Source organism: Pongo pygmaeus, chromosome 11, assembly GCF_028885625.2.
Source record: "Pongo pygmaeus isolate AG05252 chromosome 11, NHGRI_mPonPyg2-v2.0_pri, whole genome shotgun sequence".
NCBI classification, from domain to species: Eukaryota; Metazoa; Chordata; class Mammalia; order Primates; family Hominidae; genus Pongo; species Pongo pygmaeus.
The window spans coordinates 103,390,245-103,413,723 of record NC_072384.2 but is presented as its reverse complement, the minus strand read 5'-3'; the positions used below and the strand labels follow the sequence as shown (position 1 = coordinate 103,413,723).

The window sequence follows — 23,479 nt, the reverse complement described above, 5'->3', positions numbered from 1 at the left end:
ATAAAATTTACTTATAGAGATGGGCGGATCACAGGTCAAGAGATCAAGACCATCCTGGCCAACATGGTGAAATCCTGTCTTTACTAAAAATACAAAAATTAGCTGGGTGTGGTGGCACGTGCCTGTAGTCCCAGCTACTTGGGAGGCTGAGACAGGAGAATTGCTTGCACCCGGGAGGCAGAGGTTGCAGTGAGTTGAGATCGTGCCACTGTACTCCAGCCTGGCGACAGAGCAAGACTCTATTTCAAAAAAAAAAAAAAAAAAAAAAATTACTTACAGAAAACCTTAAGACATCCTAACATTCTATATACTTATTTATTTATTTATTTATTTAGAGACAGGGTATCACTCTGTTGCCCAGGCTGGAGTACAGTGGCACCATCTCAGCTTACTGGAGCCTTGACTTCCTGGGCTCAAGCGATTCTCCCATCTCAGCCTCCCAAGTGGCCAGGACCACAGGCACAAATCACCATACCCAGGTAATTTTTGTATTTTTTAGTAGATACCGGGTTTCACCATGTTGCCAGGATGGTCCCAAACTCTTGAGCTCAAGTTATCTGCCTGCCTTGGCCTCCTAAAGTGCTGGGATTACGTACAGGTATGCCACTGCGCCCAGCCTCATTTAAATTTTTTAGCAAAAAAAATGACTGCTGTTGAATTTATGACAATGGTGGGAAATACCATTAACCATACTAGAAGTTAAATGTGATGCCCTAAAGCCTTACCCAGAGGGAATCACAGAAACTGTGGTCAGGAAGCATAACCGTTGCATATTCTCTTTTTGTGCACACTGCCACGACCAACATACCTGAATGGGTAATAAAGGCTTCAAAACCCATGCCACTTCCTGTAAAAAAACTAACAAAAATACGTATTATCAGAACTTCTGAAGTTGGTTGTTCAGTTTCATCATCATTAAAGTACATAAAACCATAAAGCCATCATGAACATCTTTACCAACAACTCTGTGGCTTAAATTCTGTTGCCACACAGAAGTCCAACCTTGTTTCAAAGACCCCTTTAAAATCTATTTTGGTCATAAGAGTTTAGTAAATAAAAGGCAGCCTTGTAAAGTAGAATTCCACTAGTAAAAGTAAAAAAGTAAAACTACTAATTTTCAAATCTTTAAAATTCTTCCAAATAAGATTCAGTAAGCATAAATAAAGGTCTTTAAAATCACAAGACATAGGCCAGGTGCAGTGGCTCATGCCTGTAATCTCAGCACTTTAGCAGGCCGAGGCGGGCAGATCACTTGAGGTCAGGAGTTCGAGACCAGCCTGGCCAACGTGGTGAAACCCTGTCTCTACTAAAAATACAAAAATTAGTCAGGCATGGTGGCGGGCACCTGTAGTCCCAGCTACTTAGGTGGCTGAGGCAGGAGAATCGCTTGAACCTGGGAGGTGGAGGTTGCAGTGAGCTGAGATCGTGTCACTGCACTCCAGCCTGGGCGACAAGAGCAAAACTCTGTCTAAAAAAAAAAAAAATCACAAGGCATATTAAAAAGTAGTAGCTACTAAAGTCTGGATGGACATACACATAGGTTTTCTGTTCTTTCATATAAATATATAGCATATTTATATATAATATATATTTATAGCATATTCAATGGAATAGAAATCATTACTCATATCATTACTCATTTTTTTTTTCTTTTTTTCTGAAGCAGAATCTACTCTATCGCCCAGGCTGGAGTGCAGTGGTGCGATCTCAGCTCACTGCAATCTCTCCGCCTCCTGGGTTTAAATGATTCTTGTGCCTCAGCCTCCCAAGTAGCTGGGATTACAGGCATGTGCCACCACGCCCAGCTAATTTCTGTATTTTTAGTGCAGACGGTGTTTCTCCATACTGACCAGACTGGTCTTGAATTCCTGACCTCAAGTGATTCGCCCACCTCAACCACTTAAAGTGCTAGGATTACAGGCGTGAGCCACCACACCCGGCCATTATTCATTTTCATAGTGTTTTTTCTGTGTGTATGAGACAGTCTTGCTTTGTCACCCAGGTTGAAGTGCAGTAGTGCAATCACAGCTCACTGTAGCTTCAACTTCCCGAGCTGAAGTGATCCTCTCAGCCTTCCAAGCAGCTGGGACTACAGGTGTGTGCCACCACACCTGGCTAATTTTTTAATATTTTTTGTACAGATAAGGTTTTGCCATGTTGCCCAGGCTGGTCCTGAACTCCTGGCCTCAAGCAATGCACCTGCCTCTACCTCCTAAAGTGGTGGGATTACAAGCGTGCCACCACACCTGGCCCATTTTCAAGATTATTACTCCTTTTTCCTTTCACTTTTATACTACTTTTAAGAAGGAAACTTGTGGCCGGGCGCGGTGGCTCATGTCTGTAATCCCAGCAATTTGGGAGGCCAAGGCGGGTGGATCATGAGGTCAGGAGATCAAGACCATCCTGGCTAACACGGTGAAACCCCATCTCTACGAAAAAAAAAAAAATACAAAAAATTAGCTGGGCGTGGTGGCAGGTGTCTGTAGTCTCAACTACTTGGGAGGCTAAGGCAGGAGAATGGCGTGAACCCAGGAGGCGGAGCTTGCAGTGAGCCGAGATCACGCCACTGCACTCCAGCCTGGGTGACAGAGCCAGACTCTGTCTCAAAAAAACAAAAAAAAAACCAAAAAAAACTGAACCAGCAATATTTGAGATAAACAGCTATTACTACGAAAGCAATAAAGCACTTATAATTAAACCGTATAAAGCCTAAGGATGAAGAGACTTTAGATAAGCTGTATATCTAAAAGCTAGATGCTTGGAAACAGTTTTCCTGTTTAAGAATCACAGCATATATTGTTATGACAGTATTCATTTATATTCCATAATTTTTACCAATACCTGTACAATTGTTTCCTTTTCCCTCCTTTGTTAGCAATGCCAAGAGTCAACTGATCCTGATCTAAGCAAAACCAAGCACTGAAAGAAAAGGCAGAGCCCGGCCATTTCTGTATGGGAGGCACAGAAATTCCTGCCATACTATGTGACAAATTGAAATACTGGAGGGCACTCTCTAGACTTAGTTTTCGGGCCATTGTCAGGATTGCTCGAGTCACGGGAGTGACAAAAGGGTGAACAGACTCAGATTCATCCACTCTCAGCAATCTTAGTAGTCGACGGATTTCTTCTGAGCTCACTGACTGACTCCCCAAGGAACCATGGATTGCAATCAAGTTCTCAGCACAAGTCTGATGGAGGGAAGAATGCGAGTCAAGGGTTTCAATGATTCTAATCCCCATGTTTGCATTGACACAAGTAGTTCGACTCTGTCTATTAATACAACAAATTCTTTTCAGCCAATCAGAGATGAAGATTTGCAGGTCATGGGATTGTAGTTCTGGAAGCCACTGGATAAGAAGCAAGAGAGGTTGGACATTACTAATGCCCAAAATCCCAACTGAAGTGTGGTCACCCTCTACAGCCTGAAAAGCAACATAAAAGATAAAAGGTTAGTTACCATTTTCAAAATGGATATTAACAGAAATTCTCTTAATAAAGATTATAAACTCACCATATTCATAAGTTCTTTAAGTAATTCCAGTGGTGGTTGACCCAGGGATTTTAATACTTCAAGCATATGTGTATAACCAATTCTTTCTTTAAATACTTCCTAGGGGATGGGAAGACAATATATCAAAGTACATTTTCAAAGACTGAATATGTTGGAATATTAAAAATATTAAATAATACTCATTTATGCTAATTAACTTAATATTAAATAAAGAAAAACATACGAATTCACTATTTGCCTTCCTAAATCACATGTCTTCATTTTAAAATAGATTCCATATAACTTCTGCAGTAATAAAGTTATAATTATCTACCAAAATTCAAAATAAATGAAATTAACAATAACTGTGTTATAGAATTATTATATTATTTGCAGATTAGGGCATATGACAATTCTTGTATTTTCTTCACTTGATTTGCAATTACTATAGTAGTAGTTAAGTCAAAACAAAAATAGAGGAAAAAATGAGGAGACTGTAGGTAAGAGGAGTCAGATATCAGCCTAAAAAGACCCAATTAAAGAGTTCCTGCCAATTTTGAATAGTGGTCAGAAAGAAACTGAGTACAAAGAGTTTTCTCTCTGCTACTTGTATCTAAATGGTCTGAATTATCTGGAACATCAAGTTCATTTTAGGAAGTTCTATGTCACATGTATTTTTGAACCAGTAGGCACCCAAAGTCATAAAGTGAAATATAAAGACAACTGGAAAACCTAGAACATACTAAAGTGCCCCATTACATTAGGTTGAAATATATACACTCACTACAAAATCAAAAAATTTAACAAAACAAGTAAAGCTGGTTTCCTTTAGGGAGGGAAATGGTTGAATGTGGGTCAAGAATAGGAAGGAAATATTTTCTCATTATGTATTTTTGTTGTATAATCTTTTGAATTTTAAACATGCCAGCTATTATATGGACAAAAAAAAAAAACAACTTTCAAGGAAGACTGGAACATCTTTCTTGATGTTTGAATTTCAGAATACAGTATAGGCAATCCATTATACTCATAAACCAGTTATTTAGGACTTAAAATGGTTTCCATTTTACAGCAACTAGTATTAAATGGAGATTAAGTCACAAGCCAGACTGTAAAAGTTGTAAAAGCCTATTCAATAGGAACCTAACCATGAGTTATGTCAACATTTCTAGGGCAAAAGTTAGAGTCTCCTAACACAAACCAATGTAATCTAAGGAATACAATGAAAGGCATGTTTCAGAAAACAGGGAGTAATTAATTCACTTCTGGTACCAGGAAGGTGAGGCATGAAGTATATTAGATATGGCAGATAAGAGTGTAAAGTAATAATAAAAGTCACTGACATGTATTTAGCACTTATCATGTGCCTGGCACTATGCTTACCACTTCACACAGATGACCTCACTAATCTTATCAGTATATGAGGAAACTACCAGTATAACTGGACAGAAGAACAGTCAGTGGCAGTGAATGAGAAGAGACAGAAAACTCTAAGGGTTAGTGAATACAAGAAGCAGAATTTCCATGGCCATACACCTGGAAAAACTAGTATCAAATTGATAGGCTATTCAAATGTGAAAAATGTTCATATTTTAGGCAGTCATAAACTGACTAAATAAAGGGTCATTATTTTATTAATGAAGAAAAACTCTGATATAAAACTTAATTTTTTAAACTCATGAACCACAGAACTACTTAAAAGTATCCTTCCAACACCAGTGTTTACGTCCCATTCTTTGCCAACACTGTAAATCCTATCAGTTTGCAGTTCAATCATTAATGTCTTTTAAAATCTTAAAGCAGTGCCTATAGGGGTTTGTCTTTAAAATTATCACAACTATAGGCAAACAATAAGTAAGCTCATTCTTATACTAAGATATTTTGTGAATGATTTTATTTCAGGTGTTAAACCACATGTATTACATACTTTCATACATCACTTCAGAATTTACATAGTGAAAATTGGCACATCTATTTAAATATTTTAAAACTTGGAGATATATCAGGCTAACAGCAGACCTTTCAACAGAAACCCATACAAGCCAGAAGCAACTGGGAGCATATATGCAGCTTTCTTTTTTTTTTGAGACGGAGTCTTGCTCTGTTGCCCAGGCTGGAGTGCAGTGGCGCGATCTCAGCTCCTGCAAGCTCCACCTCCCGGGTTCACACCATTCTCCTGCCTCAGCCTCCCAAGTAGCTGGGACTATGTGCACCCGCCACCACGCCTGGCTAATTTTTGTATTTTTTTTTTTTTAGTAGAGACGGGGTTTCACTGTGTTAGCCAGGATGGTCTTGATCTCCTGACCTCATGATCCGCCTGCCTCAGCCTCCCAAAGTGCTGGGATCACAGGTGTGAGCCACCGCGCCCAGCCATATTCAGCATTCTTAAAGAAAAGAGGCTGGGCGCGGTGGCTCACGCCTGGGATCCCAGACTTTGGGAGGCTGAGCTGGGTGGATCACGAGGTCAGGAGTTCCAGACCAGCCTAGCCAAAATGGTGAAATCCCACCTCTACTAAAAATACAAAAATTAGCCAGGCGTGGTGGCAAGCACCTGTAATCCCAGCTACTCTGGAGGCTGAGGCAGGTGAATTGCTTGAACCCAGGAGGCGGGGGTTGCAGTGAGCCAGGATCGCATCACTGCACTCCAACCTGGGCAACAGAGCAAGACTGTCTCAAAAAAAAAAAAAAAAAAGAAAGAAAAAAGAAAAGAAAAGAAATTCTAAAGAATTTCATGTCCAACCAAACTAAGCTTCATAAGTGAAGGAGGAATAAGATCCTTTTCAGAAAAGCAAATGCTAAAAGAATTCATTACTACCAGACCTGCCTTACAAGATATCCTGAAGGGAGTGCTAAATATGGAAAGGAAAGACCATTACCAGCCACTACCAAAACACACTTAAGTACATAAAACCTTGACACTATAAAGCAACCACACACACAAGTCAACAAGTCTGTATAATAACCAGCTAATAATATGGTAGTAGGATCAAATCTGCACAGATTAATACTAACCTTGAATGTATATGGGCTAAATTCCCCAATTAAAAGGCACAGAGTGGCAAGTTGGATAAAAAACCAAGACCCAGTGGTATGCTGTCTTCAAGAGACTCATCTCACATGCAGTGACACCCATAGGCTTAAAGTAAAGGAATGGAGAAAAATCAACCAAGCAAATGGAAAACGGAAAAAAGCAGGGGTTGCTATTCTTACTTCAGACAAAACAGACTTTAAACCAACAAAGATCATAAAGACAAAGAAGTTACGTAATGGTAAAGGGCTCAATTTAACATAACCTAACTATCTTAAATATATATACACACTCAACACAAAAGCACCTAGATTTGTAATTCTTAGAGACCTACAGTATACTTGGACAGATCATTGAGGCAGAAAACTAACAAAGATATTCAGGACCTGAACTTAACATATGACCAAATGGACCTAGTAGAGATCTACACAACACTTTACCACAAAACAAGAGAATATACATTCTTCACATCTGCACATGGGACATATTCTAAAATCGACAACACAATCAGACATAAAATAATCTTCAGCAAATTTCAAAAAACCAAAATCATACCAACTACACTCTCGAACCACAGTACAATAAAAATAGAAATCAAGACTAAGAAAATTGTTCAAAACCACACAATTACATGAAAATTAAACTGTCTACTCCTGAATGAGTCCTGGGTAAATAATAAAATTAGAGCAGAAATAAAGAAATTATTTGAAACTAATGAGAAGATACAACATACAACAATCTCTGGGACATAGCTAAAGCAGTGTTAAGAGGGAAATTTATAGCACTAAATGCCCACATCAAAAAGTTAGAAAGACTGCAAATCCAACAACCTAACATCACAACTAGAGAACTGGAGAAACAAGAGCAAACCAATCCCAAAGCTAGCAGAAGACAAGAACTAACCAAAACAGCGCTGAACTGAAGGAAACTGAGACATCAAAAACCATACGAAAGATAGGCCGGGCACAATGGCTCACATCTGTGATCCCAGCACTTTGGGAGGCTGAGGCGGGCAGATCACTTGAGATCAGGAGTTCAAGACCAGTCTGGCCAACATGGTGAAACCCCATCTCTACTAAAAATACAAAAATTAGCCAAGCATGGTGGCATGTGCCTGTAATCCCAGCTACTCAGGAGGCTGGCAGGAGAACTGCTTGAACCCGGGAGGTGGAGGTTGCAGTGAGCTGAGATCGCGCCACTGGACTCCAGCCTGGGTGGTAGAGTGAGACTCTGTTTCCAAAAAAAAAAAAAAGAAATAAAAAAGATCAACAATTCCAGGAGTTGATTCTTTGAAAGAATTAATAAAATAGATCACTAACTGAACAAAGAAAAAAAAAGAGAGAAGATCTAAATAAACACAATCAGAAATGACAAATAGGACATTACTACTGACCCCACAGGATACAAAAAACCCACAAAGACTACTATGAACACCTCTATGCACACAAGCTAGAAAACCTAGAAGAAATGGATAAATTCCTAGAAACATACAACCTCCCAAGATCAAACTAGGAAGAAAATGAATCCCAGTACAGACCAATAATGAGTTCCAAATTTGAATCAGTAATAAAAAGCCTACCAATCAGAAAAAGCCCAAGACCAGAAAGATTCACAGCCAAATTCTATCAGATATGTAAAAAAGAGCTGGTACCATTCCCACTGAAACTTTTCCAAAAAAGTGAGGAGGAAAGACTCCTTTCTAACTCCTTCTATGAGGCCAACATCACCCTGATACCAAAACCTGGCAGAGACACAACAAAGAAAGAAAACTTCAGGCCAATATCCTTGATAAACATAGATGCAAAAATCTTCAACAAAACATTAGCAAACAGAATCCAGCAGCACATCAAAGAGCTAATCCACCATGATCAAGTAGGCTTTATCCATGGGATGCAATGTTGGTTCAACATATGCAAATCAATAAATGTGATTCATCACATAAACAGAACTAAAAACAGAAACCACAAGATTATCTCAACAGAAACAGAAAAGGCTTTCAATAAAATTCAACATCGCTTCATGTTAAAAACCCTCAACAAACTAGGCATTGAAGGAACATACTTCAAAATAATAAGAGCCATCTATGACAAACCCACACCCAACATCATACTGAATGGGCAAAAGCTGGAAGCATTCCCCTTGAAAGCCAGAATAAGACAGGGATACCCTCTCTCACTGCTCCCATTCAACATAGTAGAGGAAGTCATAGCCAGAGCAATCAGGCAAGAGAAAGAAATAAAAGGCTTCTGAGTAGGAAGAGAGTAAGTCAAACTCTCCCTGTTTGCAGACAATATGATTCTACGCCTAGAAAACCCCATAGTCTCTGCCTAAAAGCTCCTTGATCTGATAAACTACTTGAGCAAAGTTGCAGGATACAAAATCAATGTACAAAAATCAGCAGTATTCCTATACACCAACAATATCCAAGCTAAGAGCCAAGTCAAGAATGCAATTCCATTAACAATTACCACAAAAAGAATAAAATAACTAGGAATATGGCTAACCAGTGAGGTGAAAGATCTCTACAACAAGAATTACAAAACACTGCTTAAAGAAATCCAAGATGACACCAACAAATGGAAAAATATTCCATGTTCATGAATAGGAAGAATCAATATTGTTAAAATGACCATCCTGCCTGGGCTGGTGTGGGGGCTCATGGCTGTAATCCCAGCACTTTAGGAGGCAGAAGTGGGCAGATCATTTGAGGTCAGGAGTTCGAGACCAGCCTGGTCAACATCGTGAAACCCTGTCTCTAATGAAAATACAAAAAAATTAGCCAAGCATTGGTGCACACCTGTAATCCCAGCTACTTGGGAGGCTGAGGCAGGAGAATTGCTTGAACCTGGGAGATGGAGGTTGCAGTGAGCTAGGATCGTGCCACTACACTCTAGCCTGGGTGAGAGAGCGAGACTCTGCCTCAAAAAAACAAAAAAAAACAAAAAAAAACAAAAAAAAAACCATACTGCCCAAAGCAATTTACAGATTCAGTGCTATTCCTATCAAACTACCAGTGGCATTCTTCACAGAATCAGAAAAACCTATTTTAAAATTAATAGGGAACCAAAAAAGAGCCTGAATAGCCAAGGCAATCCTAGACAAAAAGAACAAAGCTGGAGGCATCACATTACCTGACTTCAAACTATAAAACTATACTACGAGGTTATAGTAACCAAAACAACATAGTACTGGTACAAAAACAGACACATAGACCAGTAGAACAGAACAGAAAGCCCAGAAATAATGCTGCACACCTACAGCCATCCAATCTTCGACAAACATGACAAAAACAAGCAATGGGAAAGGGCTCCTTTTAAATACATGGTACTGGGATAACTAGTTAGCAATATGCAGAAGATTGAAACTGGACCCCTTCCTTACAATACACAAAAATCAACTCAAGATGGATTAGACTTAAATGTAAAATAGGACCTGGCAAAGATTTCATGATGAAGCCATCAAAAGTAACTGCAACAAAAACAAAAATTGACAAATGAGACCAAATTAAAGAGCTTCTGCACAACAAACTATCAACAGAGTAAAAAGACAACCTACAGAATGGGAGAAAATATTTGCAAACCATGCATCCAACAAAGGTCTAATATCCAGAATCTATAAGGCACTTAGACAAATCAACAAGTAAAAGCAAATAACCCCACTAAAAAGCGCACAAAGGACAACAACGGACACTTTTCAAAAGAAAACAGGGCTGGGTGTGGTGGCTCATGCCTGTAATCCCAGTACTTTGGGAGGTCGAGGCAGGTGGATTACCTGCAGTTGGGAGTTCAAGACCAGCCTGGCCAACATGGTGAAACCCCATCTCTGCTAAAAATACAGAAATTAGCCAGGCTGTGGTGGTGCACACCTGTATTCCCAGCTACTTGGGAGGCTGAGGCAGGAGCATCGCTTGAACCTAGGAGGCGGAGGTTGCAGTGAGCTGAGATCATGCTACTGCACTCCAGCTTGGGCGACAGAGGGAGACCCTACCTCAAAAAAAAAAAAAAAAAGAAAAAAGAAAAGAAAGAAAGAAAACATATGCAGCCAACAAGCATATAAAAAAATGCTAAACATCACTAATCATTAGAGAAATGCAAATCAAAACCACAATGACATACCATCTCACACCACTCAGAATGGCTATTATTAAAACATCAAAAAGTACAGATGTTGGCAAGGTTGTGAAGAAAAGGGAACACTTATACACAGCTGGTGGGATGTAAATTAGCTCAGCCATTATGTAAAGCAGTCTGGCAATTTCTCAAACAACTCAAAGCAGAATTACCACTCAACCCGGCAATCCCATTATTGGGTAAATACCCAAGGGAATATAAATTGTTCTACCATAAAGACACATGCACATGTATGTTCATCATAGCACTATTCTCAATAGCAAAGACATGGAATCAACCTAAATGCCCATCAATTGTAGACTGGATAAAGAAAATGTGGTATATATACACCACAGAATACCACACAGCCATAAAAACAAATGAGATCATATCCTCATATCCTTTGCAACAATGTGCATGGAGCTGGAGGCCATTATTCTAGGTGAACTAACACAGGAATACAAAACCAAATACCACATGTTTTTACATATAAGTGGGAGCCAAACACTGAGTTCATATGGACACAAAGAAAGGAACAATAGACACCAGGGCCTACTTGAGGGTGAAAGGAAGGAGGAGGGGGAAGACTGAAAAACCACCTATTGGGTACTATGCTTATTACCTGGGTGGCAAAATAATCTGTACACCAAATCCCTGTAATATCCAATTTACCTATATAACAAACCTGCACATGTACCCCTGAACCTAAAATAAAAGTTAAGAAAAAAAAAAAAAGCTGGAGAATATATGTTTCACCTTAGCAGCTGGAGATTTGTTCATTACTGCTGTCAAAGCCTGAATGGTTGATATGGCCAAACAATCCAATTGTCCCTGAAACACCTATTGAGGGGGAAGGGGAAACAAGAAATTAACAAATGTGCTCACGATTTTTATTGAGTTAGGAAACCTTTGGTCTGAAAACCTGAAAAAATAATTACTTAACATGCATTACATTCCTCTTCTGATGAAATGGATTTCTGAAACACTATAACCTGCAAGGAAAGTTACCTATTTAAAAGAAAAACCACATGTCAAGGAGGATAAGGCAACATTCACTTACTACATTAAAATGTTTTGAGAAAAAAACAAGCTTAACACATGCTTTTTAAAAATAATGGACAATCTCAAGAGGAAGGGAGGGAGGTCTATCATTCATTGGAAATTCTATTACTTTTTTTTTTTTTTGAGATGGAGTTTCATTCTTGTTGCCCAGGCTGGAGTGCAATGGTGCAATCTCGGCTCACTGCAACCTCTGCCTCCCAGGCTCAAGTGATTCTCCTGCCTCAGCCTCCTGAGTAGCTGGTATTACAGGCATGCGCCACCATGCCTGGCTAATTTCTGTATTTTTAGTAGAGACAGGGTTTCTCCATGTCGGTCAGGCTGGTCTTGAACTCCTGACCTCAAGTGATCCACCCACCTCGGCCTCCCAAAGTGCTGGGATTACAGGTGTGAGCCACCACGCCCAGCCAGAAATCCTATTATGTTTTAATTTCCCTTCAAAACTACACTTGAACCATCCAGGTTTAAATTCCATTTGCATGTACAAAAAGACAGCTAAAATAATCTTGTTCATCTAGTTTCCAAACCCTGTGTTAAAACTAAGATAGCATGTGCACACGCCAATTAATTATACTTATAAACAATTAAATATATCTATTTTTATATAAAATGGAAAATTTGAGGCAGACACAGAAAATGAAATACATATCTCTAAGTATTCTCATGTTTTTGAGAAGGCAACTTTTAATCCTAAAAGTTGTATGAAAAAATAAAAACTAGCCTAATTTTGTCTATTACTGTTTAAGTTTCATCAAAAAGAAGAGGTATGTTAAATTCCAGGGCAGTGTATTTATAGCGAAAACAAAAACTAACATCAAGAATATTAAAAAACTGAACATGACTGTTATATCAGGCTTAGACAACCATGAAAGCATAGAATCACTTACAATTTGGAAATGTAATGTGAACCTCTAAGAGACTATAATAATTGTTTTATTAATCTACATAAGTAGGCCTTAAGAGGGATTAACATTTATATAGAAATCTAAAACAATATTCTGTAAATTGGTATTTCACATCTAGAATAAAAAATAGTAAGATGATAATGTCTCTTGTTACACAAAAATTCTATTTATAAACTTGGACGTTAACACAATGTTAATAAAAGACATTATGTAAGTTTTCTTGCAAATATTTTGGAAGAGAAAAATAACATCAATTTTTAAAGGTAGTTTTTTTTTCAAACTAAATTACCTAATGTGTTGAGAGAAGCAACATAAATTACATATTTTTGCTTTATTATACCTGTATAGACTTGAATTTCTAGAATACAAAAAGTCAAGTTTTATGCTAAATTAACAGAGAGTTCAGCATCTTCTTCCCTTCCTCCAAGATTCAGGTTGTCCATTGAATTATAATCATCACTTGTCAATAAGAAGCAAAGAATCAAGATATTAACAATGACCATACATATTCACAAAGAAAGCCCTAAGGTCCCAATATACCACAGTGCTTAGAAAAGTCACCACCAGGTGGACAGCATTGATACTGAGATCCCATTCCTGTACTTTATATCTCCTCAAATTGAAAAGACCATACACACGTAGAGGGAATGGAATGGTACTGATTGTTTGTATCAACCACCAAGATATTTATCCTTTAGATGAAAGCAATTTTTAATTTTAACTTTTTAGTAATTTTCAAAAATAATTAATGAATATTAGAATTTGACAATGTTTGTGTATTTTAGGACATAAGAAGAAAAGCACAGGAATAGTTATTCCCATTGGCTGATTTTGGACTTCAGCTGAAACAAGATGCAGGCTTTGTAGATACCTGGTCCTCATTCATTTCTGTCAGTAATTTGTTGGCAAGGTCTTTCTCGTTCTTGTCTGCCACCTTATTGTTAGCATTTAAAAATAGCTGTTAAAAACAGAGACAAGAATAATGGAGAAAGAACATTAAATTGTTACCTATAAGCAGCAATGAAGCTTAAATGGGTTTCCATGTCTCTTGAAAATAAACCCAAGAATTCCCTTGTGAAATATACTACACTTTTAGAAATTAAAGATTATTCACTTTTTGGATTATGAACTAATAGTAGTTTAGATATTTCTCTCTTGGAATTCAAAGTTACTAAAATAAGAAACAATGGCAATAATTAGGATTAGTTAATATTCCTAAATTCATAAAGAATCAGCAGAGAATGTCTCACAGTGATATGGTTTGGCTCTTGTCCCCACCCAAATCTCATCTTGAATTGTAGCTCCCCAAATTCCCATGTGTTGTGGGAGAAACTCGGTGGGAATTCTCATGGTAAGTGAATAAGTCTCATTAGATCCGATGGTTTTATAAAGGGAAGTTTCCCCGCACAAGCTCTCTTCTCTTGTCTGACGCCATGTGAAACATGTCATTCACCTTCCACCATGATTGTGAGGCCTCCCCAGCCACATGAAACCATGAGTTCATTAAACTTTTGTAAATTGTCCAGTCTCAGGTATGTCTTTATGAGCAGCATGAAAATGGACTAATACACACAAAAAAGAAGGAAAGCTGTTAGTGACACAAACTAAAGATACTGTAGTATGTAACACCCAGTATGGTTCTATAGTTAAGGAAGTTTGTGAAGTGCTATCAAACTAACTTTAAAAACGGTTCTTTCTAGAAGTACTTCCTCAGAGTCTCAAATATGCTAATGTGTACTTTGACAAGGGAGGTCAGGGTGCAGCATTTCCAAAATTTATCTGACCACACATTTTGTTAAAACATTAGTTTAAAAGTATTCTCCAAAGTCATCAAGAATTAAGCTTCATTTATATTCATTTGTATTCTGTAAAGGAAAATTGAGATTATCTCTAGCATACATGGGCATTACCCTCTTCTGAACAAAATAAAGAAATCAAGTATTTTAGTTTCAGTATATAAAAGTCAGCATCCCAAAAGGCCTTCAACTTGCCCACAATTTGAGTACAGAGAAAAAAAATTCAAATGATATTCAAAGGGAGAGACAGATCTATAAAGGAATTTATTAAGAGCACCCTAAGGAAGAAGGTTCTTAGGAAGTTGTATTATTTCAGAAATGAGAAAACAAAAGGTCAAGTTACATGCTGAAATATGCAATATAAAATAAATTGCATAGAGGTATGGTATTATATGTTATACAAGACTATATATAAGGCTTAACCTAACAATAAATTGATATATACACTACAGGCCTTGGAATCAGAGACCTGAGTTTGAATTTTGGTTCTGCAACTTATTGGCTGTCTGATTTCAAGGAAAACTACTTCTCCAAGCTTTTCTCAAAAATAGGGAGAAAAATACCTCATCAAATAGCTATACATATTAAATGACATAATCCACACTAGCTTATTAGCATAGTATCTGGCATATAACAGAGACTTAACAAATGAAAGGTGTCGGCTGGGTGTGGTGGCTCACGCCTGTAATCCCAGAACTTTGGGAGGCTGAAGTGGGCGGATCACCTGAGGTCAGGAGTTCGAGACCAGCCTGGCCAACATGGTGAAACCCCGTCTCTACTAAAAATAAAAAAAATTAGCCTGTAGTCCCAGCTACTTGGGGGCTGAGGCAGGAGAATCACCTGAACCCGGGAAGTGGAGGTTGCAGTGAGCAGGGATACAGCCACTACACTCCAGACTAGGTGACAGAGCGAGACTCTGACTCAAAAAAAGAAACAAACAAAACAAACAAAAAACAAATGAAAGGTGGTATTATTACAAGCAAAGGTTTTTAAAAGAATAATATTTCATATTTAGGTCAAGGGAAACAAATAGTCAGATAAAACTGGTCAATGTAAAAATGAGTAAAATCTTTCCAGAAAGCAATATAGCAATCCGTAAGAAGAATCTTTAAAACAATTCTTATTCTTTAACCCAGTAACTGTATTTCTAAAAATCTACCCTAAGAAACAGTCAAAAACACCAAGATTTTAGCAGCTGTAAAGACTAGGTAATGGTTTGAATTCTTCTCCTTGCTACTAAAGATAATAGTTTTCTTTTTTGCTTTTCTCTTCTTTTTTTGAGAAGGAGTTTCACTCTTGTAGCCCAGGCTGCAGTGCAATGGCGCAGTCTCGGCTCACCGCAACCTCCACCTCCTAGGTTCAATCAATTCTCCTGCCTCAGCCTCCTGAGTGGCTGGGATTACAGGCATGTGCCACCACGCCTGGCTAATTTTTTTGTATTTTTAGTAGAGACGGGGTTTCACCATGTTGGTCAGGATGGTCTCAAACTCCTGACCTCAGGTGATCCGCCCACCTTGGCCTCCAAAAGTGCTAGGATTACAGGCATGAGCCACTGCACCTGGCCTATTCTTTTCATTAATTCAGGTATCTTTGGGCCGCTCAAGAAATTTACATTAATTCAAATCATATCCCTGTAATTTAGTAAAACAAAATAACTGATAAATGCTTAAGGTTCATCATATCTATCATAAAAGTTAAATGTATGATTCCATGGAATTGTAAAGTACTCTATAGTATGATGCAACTCATTTGCCAAGCCAAGAAGCCTTTACACAAATACTTATGGAAATCAACGCATAAATAGGCTGATGAATCTCATACAAAAATAAGGCATGAAAACAGCAGCCGTCAGCTTAAGGCTGTCCATCTGATTAATAAATTGTTTATGATATTTTAAACTTTATTTGCCAAAGTTTCCAATGGATCTAAATAGCAAAACTGTCTTGATTCTATACTACTATATAAAAATAACATAAAGGATTCACTTCTTTACTAACAAACAAATAATTTAAACAAAAAGTAATCATGGACATCTGTGGCATCATGCAGTGTATTTGGGGAGTTAGGTTTTCATAAGATTTCAAAGATTTTTATATATTCAGGAATCATATCAACTATGTCCATAAAATGTTTTTATATCAATAAAACCTCTGATTCTCCTATATTTAATATACAGAAAACATTTTTCCCTACTGACTAAACAGTGACCTTAAGTTCCAGTAATACAATTAGAAAATTACATATTACAATGGACTTAGGGTCAGAAAACCTGGGTTAGAAATCCTACCTCCATCAATTATTAGTGTTGACCTTGGGCTAATCATTTAATGCCTCAGGACATTTTTCCTTATTTGTATAATGAAGAAGTTTAGAAGCTTATTTCAAAGATTCCCCTTTGTTGTGAAGACTTAATGGCTTCAATGAATAGTGATAAATCTAAAGTAATTCTGACAAAAAAAAATTCCAGAAATAAGGAAGACTATTACTGCCAGCAGAGAAGGCCCAGGTCCCAAAGCTTGGTTTTCCCTGTTTTTTTGCTTGTTTTTGTTTTTTTGAGACAGAGTCCCGCTCTGTCACCCAGGCTGGAGTGCAGTGGTGTGATGGCTCACTGCAACCTCCACCCTCCAAGTTCAAACGATTCTTCAGCCTCCCTAGTAGCTGGGATTACAGAGGTGTGCCACCATGCCCAGCTAATTTTTGTGTTTTTAATAGAGATGGGGTTTCGCCATGTTGGCCAGGCTGGTCTCGAACTCCTGACGTCAAGCGATCGACCCGCTGTGGCCTCCCAGAATGCTGGGATTACAGGCATGAGCCACCACCATGCCCAGCTGGTTTTCCCTCTTTAAAGGGATTTCTTCTCCAGCATTTTTGTTTCAAAACAAAATGTGATAGGTGGTATCAAATAATTAACTTTTAAGGGTCATGATTCTGGATGTAAATTTTAAGAAACTTTGGCCTATAAAGAACAAATATTAGCTCACCATCATGATAGCTATGACAAACAGCTTTGTATTTTTTAAAAAGATATTCATATCAGAAATTTGTTATATCTGAGTTTCATATACTGAAGAAAAACCAATGCTAATAAATTTTAGTAGGAATTATATTGTATCTTAGAGATGACCCTATAAAGCAGATTCTCTTTTTTTTTTTAGATGGAGTCTCGCTCTGTCGCCCAGGCTGGAGTGCAGTGGTGCGATCTCGGCTCACTGCAACCTCCACCTCCTGGGTTCAAGTGATTTTCCTGCCTCAGCCTCCCCAGTAGCTGGGACTACAGGCACGTACCACCAGGGCTGGCTAATTTTTTATATTTTTAGTAGAGACAGGGTTTCACTGTGTTAGCCAGGGTGGTCTCAATCTCCTAACGTTGTGATCCGCCTGCCTCGGCCTCCCAAAGTGCTGGGATTACAGGTGTGAGCTACCGCGTCCAGCGGATTAGCAGATTCTTTACACATGTGAGATGTTGGCTTTATCACTGAATTTGTCTTTATAACAATTTACTTCATCAATATATTCTTTACTATTTGATTTTGATGCTGTTCTTTACTGCAGTGAAGTGACATAAATGCTTTCAGAGATATCCCTCAAAACAGTGTGAAAAAATTCAAGGAGCTGATACTAAAATCTTTATTCTGAATTACTCTCATAGAATTAACCCCTGGTATTCTTCAGCAGGAAATCAATGAAAAGAATACCTCAAATAGAAAGGTAAAAGCTCTTTGAAGTAGTTTCATTTACAAAGGCTTTATAAGAAGCTCTCTAAAAAATTTCTGATACCATCATGATACATGGAAATATCCTATATACTCTTTTTTTTTTTTTGAGAGAGAGAGTCTCACTCTGTTGCCCAGGCTGGAGTGCAGTGGCATGATCTCAGTTCACTGCAACCTCCATCTCCTGGGTTCAAGCAACTGTTCTGCCTCAGCCTCCTGAGCAGCTGAGACTACAGGTGCGCACCACCACACCCAGCTAATTTTTCTTTATTTTTATTTTTAGTAGAGATGGGGTTTCACCATATTGGCCAGGCTGGTCTCGAACTCCTGCCTCGCGATCTGCCTGCCTCAGCTTCCCAAAGTGCTGGGATTACAGGCATGAGCCACCGTGCCCAGCTTAGTTATGTACTCTTCCACATTGCTGCTACATGTATAAATTAGTAAAAAAAAAAATTCAAAAGCAAATTGCATATACAGCAAGAACCTTAACTATATTTCTGCTATTTTTCTACTTTTCTATATTTTCCAATGAGTTACAACTTGTTTTTACACAATGTTCTATTCCCTAATTTAAAAAACAAACAAGAAAAGTGTATGCCCTATGACCTAGTAATTCTACTAGAAGTAAAATTCTATTTTGGAAACAAATTAAGTTTCTACTAGCAGGGTGTAGTTAAGTAAATTACAGTACATCCACTTAAAACAATATTATGTAGACATTAAAATTATGGCACATGAAAATAATGAAATATCCTAAATGAAACAAAAGTACAAAATTACATGCATCAAATGCTCACACTAGTGTTAATGCATAACAAAAAAGACTTTACAAATCAACAAGACAATAACAAATCTGATTTTAAAATGGGCAAAGGACTTGAATAGACATTTCTCCAAAGATAGATATACAAATGGCCAATGAGCACACAAAAACGATGCTCAATATCACTAATCGTTAGAGAAAGGCAAATCAAAAGCACAATGAAATACTACCTCATACCCATTAGGACAGCCACTATCAAAAAAGAAAAAAAAAACACTATTGCTGGCAGGGATGTGTAGACATTGATAACTCTGTGCACTGTTGGTACGAATGTAAAATGGTACAGCTACTATGGAAAACAATACAAAAGTTCCTCAAAAAATATTAAAAAGTGAATTACCATATATCTAGTAATCCTACTTCTGGGTATATACCCAAAAGAACTGAAAATGGTATCTTGAAGAGATATTTGTATACTCATATTAACAGCAGTAGCCAAAAGGTGGATGCAACCCAAATGTCCACTGATGGATGAATAAGCAAAATGTGGTATATACATACAATGGAATATTATTCAGTGTTATAAAGGAAGGAAATTCTGACACATGCTACGACACGGATGAATCTTGAGGACACTATGCTAAGTGAAATAAGGCAGTCATAGAAGAAAAAATACTATATGATTCCACCTTTATGAGGTATCTAGAGCAGTCAAATTCATAGAGACAGAAAGTAGAATAGTAGTCTCCAGGGGCTGAGGAGAGGGGAAACCAGGGAGCTGTTTAATGGGTATAGAGTTTTCATTTTACAAGATGAAGAGTTCTGGAGATGGGCTGCACAATAATGTAAATGTATTTAACACCACTGAAGTGTACACTAAAAAATGGTTAAGATGCTAAATTTTTATGTTATATATATTTTAACTAAATTTTATTTTTTTTCTTTTCTCTTCTCTTCTCTTCTCTTTTCTTTTAAGACAAAGTCTTGCTCTGTCACCCAGGCTGGAGTGCAGTGGTGTGATCTAGGCTCACTGCAACCTCTGCCTCCGGGGTTCAAGCAATTCTCTTGCCTCAGCCTCCCAAGTAGCTGGGATTACAGGCATGCGCCACAACACCTGACTAATTTTTTTGTATTTTTAGTAGAGACGGGGTTTCCATGTTGGCCAGGCTAGTCTGGAACTCCTGACCTCAAGTGATCCGCCCGCCTTGGCCTCCCAAAGTACTGGGATTACAGGCATGAGCCACCGTGCCTGGCCCACAATTATTTTTAAAAAGACTTTAAAAATGTCTACAGGCTAGAAATAATCATATATAATTTATTTTATTTTTCTATATTTACCTTTTTTCCTATAAGAAGTAACATTTTCATAATGAAAAAAAATAAGCTTTACCTTAAAAGTAAAAAAATGCTACTTCTACTGGATGCTCTCAGTTATAAGTGGGAGCTAATCAATGGGTACACATGAACGTACAAAGTAGAATAACAGACACTGGAGACTCCAAAAGGTAGGAAGGTGAAAGGAGGCTCAAGGTTGAAAAATTATCTATTGGATATAATGTTCACTATTTGGGCAATGGGTACACTAAAAACCTAGAGTTCATGGAATATATCCATGTAACAAAACTGCACTTGTACCTCTCAAATCTATAAAAAAAGTTTTTTTTTTAAAGACATGCTATTTCTTACATGAGAACTTATAAGGTGAAATAAATTAAAGCCAAACATTCAAGCCAGTTATGTGGGTAATAATTAATTTAAATGTGCATTTAAAAATCAATCCATATGTCATAAAATAAACTTCAATATGCCTATTTTAAAATTATGCCCATCAATAGCAGACGCAAGATACGTTCATTGTTAAAGAAAGATTTTTCTGAAATTGACTTTAAAACATTTTTCTCAAAGTGGCAAAGGAAAATATTTCTAACCAATTAAATTTTATTCTTTTTAAGTTAAAACAGAAAATGAAAAGAATCACTTTCAAAAGAGACAAAAGCAGAGATTTAGTAAATTTATTCATCTGAACACAAGCATTTCCTCTATTGCAACATCCACGATGTCCTAGAGAAAAATGGTGAAAACATTTGATTCTGCAGAAAGAAGTAACTGTCTTTAAAATGTGGTTTCAAATTGTAACGTAAGACTGACCCTTAAGATTTATGAAGCTGAATGTACTTCTTTTGTATTTTAGTGCTTAGGTTTGTTAAACTGACTCCTAATTTTGTGGTGTGTGTCTGATCCTAGGTTCTGTCTCTCTTTAAACGCTACCCACCACTAGTTATTGTATTTGTTTGAGCTTCATAGGACTTCACTGAGTTGGTGATCGCTAGATGGCCTAGTTTGTGCAAATATGAGTTGGTTTCTCTCCATATTCCTTTAGGGTTTTATTGTTTACAAGTTTCTTTTTTGTATTGAGAGAAAAATAGCCAAAGCATCTTTGACATCTTTTCTGTGACAGGCAGAAAGACCTGAAACAAAGTAGGGATCTTTTTTTTTTTTTTTTTTTTTGAGATGGAGTCTTACTCTGTCACCCAGGCTGGAGTGCAGTCAGGTGATCTCGGCTCACTGCAACCTCCGCCTCTGGGGTTCAAGTGATTCTCTTGCCTCAGCCTCCCGAATAGCTGGGATTATAGGAGCATGCCACTATGCCTGGCTAGTTTTTGTATTTTTAATAGAGACAGGGTTTCGCCATGTTGGCCAGGCTGGTCTGGAACTCCTGACCTCAGATGATCTGCCTGCCTCGGCCTCCCAAAGTGCTGGGATTACAGGTTTGAGCCACCGCGTCTGGCCTAAAGTGAGGATCTTGAACTATCCTTTCTTTTCTGTTCTCCTTACCCTATTACCTACTGGACCAGATCTTTTGTCCTGAAAACTTGTCTCCTACTCTGCCCTCTTTTACATTCCCCTCCTCCAAAATAAACCTACACACCCACACACATACTTGGTTAATTCTTGGGGTATCTCTGCAATTCTTGAATGATTTATGCAAAAATCCAGAAGAAGCTAGGAACTCTCCATCCCTTGTTCCCAATCTCCCAAGTCAAGACCTTGTCTTGATGTGATTCATGTCAAATACTTAGGACACTGCTGTATTTTGGATGGATCAAACCTACTTAATCTTTAATCTTAAAGCAGATAGAAACAATTGGGGGCCTTCCATGTAGAAAGTGGGGTCAGGAGGGCAAGAAAGGGAATACGAATATATATCCAAGTCATTCTGGAACTTTTATGTGGGTATAAGAAACTTATGTCAAAGTGGCCACAAGATTGTTTAATAGGAGATAGAAGGATATAACTCCATGTTTACTGCTAGAAACCAAACCTTTGTGTGAAATCTTGAATTTATGCGGAGAGAGGGAGGGTACCTGTGTGTTCTTTTCCTGATCCCTTCCCCTCATTCCTGAACTGCAGGAGACTGAGCTCCTTTGGGCTTTGGTGACCCCATCACTGAGGGGTTTATCTGATAGTTGATTTTGCTGTACTGGGTACTTCTTTCCCATTTCCTAATCATTCTGTAATACACACGCTGACTCTTTTCCCTTCCCTCCTCCTTTCCCTGGGAAGATACAATCAATCAATAAAGACTTACTGGTAGTGAAAAAAATTGTAATGAATCCTAATTTTCAAATTAATCATATTCCAATACATATCATAATAATTTAAAATTTGTGACATAGTTATACAGAAAAGGAGAGTAGTCTCCCATTGGAGTTTATATCATTTAACACATGATGTAGCTGTTATAATACTCTTAAAATAAGCCTGAGTTTTCGATTATAAAATACTAGCTATAGAGTAAAGATGAAAAGGGAAGAGGAAAAGCATTTTTATGCCCCTTCTTTGGCAGAGAGTTGTGCAGACAAGCAAATTTTTAAACCAAATACATTTTGCTTCTGATATTTATTCTGCTCCCTTACCCTAGTATAATCCTGTTGTTCTAGGCAACCAACTGCAAATTTAATCAATTCAACTTTATTTATTAAGCTTCTACTGTGTGCCAAATACGTAATGATGGGAGAGAAGAGATTAAAGTCAGCCTGCTTGCCTTCAAATAGACCACAGTTGAGTATGAAACACAAAAAGTTTAAGTGTCACGCCATAGACTTGTAAAAGATATTAATATGTATCTATCTAGTCCCAGCAGCATCAGAAAATATTACATAGTAATTTTTTTAAAAGAGCAGAAAAGAAATTATTTCAAGTAGTTATAAAAGCATCAAGGAGATAGATTTAAAAAGCATGAATAAGAAAACATGAAGGGTTTAATAAGGGTCTTTGTAAGAAAGGCTTAATAGGCAGGCCTTGAGTCAGATGTCTTACAGCCTTGTTCAAGTCATGGTATGGAGATTTAAAAATCACTAGAATATTTTCATGGTTCGGGAGAACATGTTAAGCAAAGGATTGATATGATAACATTGATGTATCAAAAAGATAGTCTTCGCTTCAGTGTAGAAGGGGATAAGGGTGAAAAGGGGCCGGGCTCAGTGGCTCATGCCTATAATCCCAGCACTTTGGGAGGCCGAGGTGGGTGAATCACGAGGTCTGGAGTTCCAGACCAGCCTGGCCAAGGTGGTGAAACCCCATCTCTACTAAAAATACGAAAATTAGCCGGGCAC

General features: G+C 37.8%; 1 protein-coding gene across 7 annotated transcripts in view; it reads right to left on the bottom strand.

Moving 5' to 3' along the window:
* NBEAL1 (neurobeachin like 1) overlaps nt 1-23,479 on the bottom strand; it is a 206,445-nt gene that overhangs the window by 110,630 nt on the left and 72,336 nt on the right. For 5 of the 7 annotated variants that reach the window (XM_063648349.1, XM_054479175.2, XM_054479180.2 and 2 more), the window contains 5 exons: nt 13,463-13,549; nt 11,384-11,467; nt 3,512-3,610; nt 2,842-3,422; nt 726-858 (listed from right to left, as the gene is read on the bottom strand). In XM_063648349.1, the coding sequence (XP_063504419.1) occupies nt 726-858; nt 2,842-3,422; nt 3,512-3,610; nt 11,384-11,467; nt 13,463-13,549 (984 nt within the window). The remainder of the gene's footprint in view (nt 1-725; nt 859-2,841; nt 3,423-3,511; nt 3,611-11,383; nt 11,468-13,462; nt 13,550-23,479) is intronic. The other 2 variants (XM_054479177.2, XM_063648352.1) reach the window with 1 other exon arrangement.